This window comes from Microchirus variegatus (genome assembly GCF_963457635.1).
Source record: "Microchirus variegatus genome assembly, chromosome: 11".
Classification (NCBI taxonomy): Eukaryota; Metazoa; Chordata; class Actinopteri; order Pleuronectiformes; family Soleidae; genus Microchirus; species Microchirus variegatus.
In genome coordinates this window covers 15,219,746-15,225,483 of record NC_139812.1, presented here as the reverse complement: position 1 = coordinate 15,225,483, position 5,738 = coordinate 15,219,746, and the positions used below count along the sequence as shown (strand labels likewise).

At 48.0% G+C, this 5,738-nt stretch overlaps 1 protein-coding gene across 1 annotated transcript; it reads right to left on the bottom strand.

Annotated features, from left to right (window-relative positions):
• Positions 1 to 3,049: 3,049 nt before the first annotated feature.
• Positions 3,050 to 5,538, bottom strand: irf2bp2a (interferon regulatory factor 2 binding protein 2a). Its single transcript, XM_083897831.1, has 2 exons — positions 4,486 to 5,538; positions 3,050 to 4,166 (listed from the first exon to the last, which is right to left on the bottom strand). The coding sequence occupies exons 1-2, from the start codon at positions 5,303 to 5,305 to the stop codon at positions 3,448 to 3,450; spliced, it is 1,539 nt and encodes a 512-aa protein (XP_083753957.1). The 5' UTR covers positions 5,306 to 5,538; the 3' UTR covers positions 3,050 to 3,447.
• Positions 5,539 to 5,738: the final 200 nt, after the last annotated feature.

Here is a 5,738-nt window from a genome sequence, read left to right as displayed (position 1 = left end):
TGTCGTCAGTGCAGTGCTCGTGCTGGAAGAAAAACAAGAATGTAGCGATGCAAATATAATTTATAGAGAGACATCTTCCTTCAAGTTAAATATACCGAGGCAGTAGAACAGAGGAACTCAAACACATGCCTGTGCCGCTGGAGGAAAAAAACGCCCCTCATCATACTCCAAAGACAACAAATGTGAACTTTGGCCAACCGAGTAGTGGCTTTACTATCAACATCAACATCTCTGTGTCACACCGCTCCAACCAGCGTACAGACGAGTTAACCATTAAACGCAGAGACAGAGAGGCAACGGACGTTCTCCATTCACCTGTCTGTTATTGCCTTTCACTTAGCTTGATTAACAGGACTGAGTCACGTAAATCAATCAAACAGTCAATGGGGGGGGATTTTATGACCATTGATTAAGTAATGTGATGCAGCTCCCTGATAAAGGAGATCTGGGCGGGAGCGATATTTCACGGCTGCAGCATCGAATTCTTGAATTTAATCCTGCAAACATGACTGGAAGCTACACTGTAGAGTAACAGCAGAAGGGGGAGGAATCGAAATCTTTGCCCGAGGTGATATCAGTTTCACCTGGACTTCACCTGGCTCAGCTTCAGACAACATGTCGTACAAGGGTGTGTGTTTTATATATATATATATATCTATATATATATATATAGATATATATATGGCATATGCAGAAGATACATAGAATAGTTCAACAGTCAGAGCACATCAAAGTCGAACAATGTTTCTCTCACTCTAAGCAGGAGCTTAACCATTAAAATCCCTGAGGGTTTGTGCGAGTAAACAAAATGAAAGCATGTGAGTCATTAACCACAGATGGCTCTGGCATGATTATACCGAAAACAGAGGATGTTTCACTTGATAGCATCAAGGGGAAAAAATTTATATATATGAAATCAGGAAAATTATAAAGCCGAGCTAACGCCGCCGTCGTACTAAAAAAAAAAACCTCTGCATACGAATCGACGGGCTGCACCAGAGCATCTGCCGTGTGCACCCATTTCGCCGTGTGCACCCATTTCACCGGTAACTACGCAACACCAGAGCATTGTGTTATGACAGAGCCACTTCCAGGGACACATACTCACTATGTTAGATACGGTGCGGGCTATTTTCGTCGGCACTGAACAAACAGGTATTGGCTGTGCTGCGATACCGTCGTTGCAAGGAAAAAGAGAGAGAGAGAGAGAGAGAGATATGTTCTTTTGTGTCGAAGTGAATCACACTTAATAGCAGGTTACAGAAACCTGGCACTTGTCTTTGTTATTTAAAGATGTGGCAATTTCATGTTGGGCCCCCAGCATATTATTATGAAGTACAAGTAGGTCAAAGTGCCAACTAATAAAAGAAGAAGAAATCTCTGAGAACACTATGCAATAGTGAATATGGATAGGGTGTGTTGCAAGGGAGCACAGTAAAGCGCTAACCTTTATCAAAGTGGGCTGTGTTTCTGGGTTTTAAAGTCCAACTGATAAGATAACTTTCCACAGTGATGGAAAACGACTGTAAACAAACAGCTGTCTTCCTCAAAAAAACGTCCACGCGTGAAAAACAGGTTTTGGTCAGCGTGTCCAATCACACTGGACAAGCCGCTGTTTGCTCTACAGGTTTGGTTTTTGCTGAGGGTTAATTTTGTGTCCATGTTTTCAAAGTCTCCTCAATAAGGAGCCAGTAATTATCCACGCCTCCGTGAGCAGGGTTCAACCGAGAGGGTGCAAAGGCCACGTTTTCATTCAAACACTATGAATCAGTCGGAACAACACACAGCTTATTGGGGATTGTGTAATTCCTGTAAAAAGTCTTTGTGGTATCATTTAGAACACATGTGAGTGCAGTGAGGTCAATAAAATCCCTGCAAGTGATAAACAGTCACAGTCACCAGAAGAACAACACAAGGGTTGTGTGTTGGCTCTTTAAATCACCCAAGAATAATCTACATTTGGACGCAAGCTGTTGCAGAATCGTCGGGACTGCACCGACAGCTCGATAAAACATGAGCAGGAAGCAGATAATGTCTGAATTAATTACGCAACCGCCTACTACACCGAGTCTCCCCTCTTTACGAGACATTCTCCTCTACTTGGTGCAGTGTCAGCTGCTTGGTGGGGGGGGGGGGGGAGCGAGGTCTCAAGATTGCTTCTCTTTTGCAGACCCAGGAACTGCAGTTTGTCACTTAACGACACACATAAGGCACGCACTGCTCGTAGAGGTGAGTCTGGCTGCCTACTGGCCTTTATGGGGAGACAGAATTGCTGTTTTTATGGCCGCGCTGCCATCAATCTGCAACAATTAAATTTGCATCTAAAGAGATGCAGACCAAGGTTGTTCGAGGCAGCAACAGCGCTGTCGTAGGCTCAGAAATGTGGCAGTGGAGTGTGTGTGGTGTCAGCGACAGTGTACGTGTGTGTGTGGCGCAGTGTTGCACAAAAAAGGTTGTTGCTGCAGTGCTGATGTACCTGATACATGCTTTAGAGTTTATTCATGACTTGTTATTTGTGGATGGCTCAGTAATAAGAGGTTTGCCTAAGATTAAAAACCTCGTCACCTTATAGCATCATAACACAAAACTGCAGGAAAGCCTGAAAATATATGGTGCCAGAATAAGAACTAAAGAAAAAAAATGACCTTATTTCTGGTTACACAGCACGGTTACACTAACATGGTTATCACGTTGACAATCATACACTTTCTCACATTACTGACTCAACACATTCCAGCTGACTAAACATGACTTGGCACCTATTTCTGCACGCTGCAGTCAGTGATAGTGATGCACAAACAGGAACAAATTTGGACCAATGCATTTTGGTTTTCACCATTGCTTCCCCCCCCCCCAACAAATCACGAAGGGCGTGAAGGCAGAGAAGCTGGTCTTCCTGCAGCGTGAGACAGTAGCCTACTTATGTGTGCAGCGTAATTCAGGTCTCCTCTAAGCCGTCACAACAAGCCCATGTATCAGAGCGGAAAAGCCCCGTCTCCTCACCGTCTGTCATCACTCAAATGAAGCAAGCTCAGACAATAAGTTCATACAAGATCAGAAATTGTATTTGGCAATTTTTAAACAAGTGCATACAAGTACAGCTAAAAGCATTTCAGTTTTTGCCAAGTGCTCGTAGAGTAGCATTAGTCACATTCTACGTTAAACAGGAACTGCCACCAGACCTAGAAGTACATCAAGAGTTTTGTTAAACATCAACAAAGAGGAACGTAGTCCATTATAATGAGTACATACCTTTATCTTCAAAAATATAGAAACACAATGTATTCAAAAATCAAAAATTATACAACCATGTTTACGAAGTATACTCTTCCCTTGGGTCCAATATGTACAAGTCCGTTAGTTTGTTTGAATGGTATGTATGTGATATTTATATATTTATACTCATATTTTTGCTTCCCCCTCCCCAAAGAAATGTTCAAAACAAAATCAAGGGTCCCTCTCCTTTTTTACTTTGACATCTCCTGCGAGGATGGTGGCGATTTCCCCCTGCATGAAAGCCCACGGTACGTTCGAGCCAACCAGGGGACATTTCTCTCCACTTGGACAATACACTTCACCCGTGGCACCTTGCTGCTTTATGCTTTCCCTCGAGCATGGGAAGCAGAACTTGTGAGAGGGCACAGACGGGCACTGAACAAAGTGTGTGTCCTCCAAACGCTCGTGGCACAGTGTGCAGCACAGAGGTATGCTGCCGGGTACTGAAGAGTCCGGAATGCTTTGGGGGTGCACTTGGTCCATGCCTGGCACGTGGGGGGTACCTGCACCAGACGCGTCTCTCTGCGCCAGCCTCCTCTGGTTCATGGAGGAGGGTGAGAGGGGGCTGCTGCTGTTCCTCCGGGTGGTGGAGTGGACTTGGTTGGAGTCCTTGGGAGAGCTGTTCCCACCTGCATTGTCTGCTGCCATGATGAGTGCCGCCATGGGGGACTGGCCATTCTGGGCCGCCTCAGGTGGGGTGGTGCGAGAGTGGGGGGATATTGTGGAGGGAGGGGAGGCGAAGCTTGGCGGGGGACCTGAAGGCATTTTCAGGCCATCGTTAGGCGGCGGTAACCACTGCTGTCCTTCTCCGTTGAGCTTGGCAGCCGTGCCTTCTCCTTCTGGTTCAGGCGATGCTTTTCTCTTCATGCCCCGGGAATGTTTTCCTCTGTCTGGAGGAGGGAAAGGGTTAAACATCTCAGTTGAGTTGCATAGCACAGACACAGGGAGACAACAATTACACTGGAAAAGGGAGCAGGCTTTTTTCTTTCTTTCTTTTCTCTCTCTCTTTCTTTTTTTTGCTGCTGCATCACAGCAATGATAACACAACACAAAATAAGATCGAAAAAATTATCTCTCTTTTTTTTTGCTTTGTTTATCATTTATTAATGATCAACCCCTTCATGAGGTTGGATTAGGTGACACGAAAAAAAACAAATAAAAAACGACATTATTTATTGTTGGATTTCTGATCATAACTGTGGTGTTTACCTGATTTAGAGGCTGTAGCGCTGGCCTCGTAGCCCATACTCCTTTGTTGCATGGCCGCATGGTCCTTCTTGAACCTGTTGTCGAAAGTGTGCAGAGCCATCAGGTCCCTCACCGTTTTGCCTTTGCCGCTTTGCCAGTCCGAGTCTGCCCTGATTTTGTGGCTCTCGGAGATCTCCGGCGTCAGACTGTCCGGTCTGTGCTTCTCCTTCACCTCCCGCTCGTGCTCGGTGCTGGACACAGACGCGGGTCTCTTGCCCATATCGGCGGGGCTGCCGGCGGCCAGCGCGGAGGGAAGCCCCATCTGGACCTGTCTGCCGTTGACCGCGTGCCCCTGGGCAATGCTCCCGTTCACCAAAGGCACTAGATTCGGGGGCACCGTGCTATTCCTGCGCGGGTTGGGGCTCTGGCGGTTCAGCTCCGGCGGCTCGTCAGGTTTAGGAAATCCGTTGGGGACGGGGATGCCGTTCGCCTGCCTGCTGGACTGATACTCGGGACCCAGCCTGGGCGGCCGCTCGGAGGAAAGCGGGTATCGGTCCAGCGGCTGCGGCGGGCGAGAGCCGGGGTCTCCCGTCTGGATCTCCTTCCCGGAGAGCTGCGCCTTCCCCGGCCCGGGAGACCTGCCCTCCTGAAAGCCGTGCGCCCTCTTGAGCTGCCGCGCCGTCTCGATGACGAACTCGATGCGGTCCGCTCCTTCGTAGTTGACACATCCTCTGCACACGGGCTCGGTAAAATCCCAGATCATGGCCCACGGCATGCGGGGCAGGTCGCACAAATAACACGACTGCCTCCTGGAAGAGGCAGCGACCGCCGCGGACGACATAGCGCTCTACCCCCGGAAAACAAACCCAAAGTGTGCCTTGTTGTTTTGTGTTCCTCTTTCTCCGGGCTCCTGGGAGTAAAAAGCGAATAAAGAGCGAGGTCCGGAAGAAAAAAAAACACACACGCACAAAGTGTACTCGTCCTGTTCCCGGTGATGAAGGCTGAAGTTTCAGTGGGAGAAGTTCATTTCGGTGTGTACTTTACTACGGCGCTCCTCTCTCTATCTCCACTCACTCTCTACTACTGGCTCAATGTGGAGCAGTGACGTCAGCACGGAGCTCTAAACGCCTGCTTCCACTTCAGTTTCTATTGACTTGATTTCTTCGACAGACCCCCTCCTCCTCCTCCTCCTCCTCCCTCTCTCCCTCTCTCCCCCCTCCCTGTCCTCCCCTCTCAGTTTACTGCAGCCTCTGACACTCTATCTCTCTCTCTCT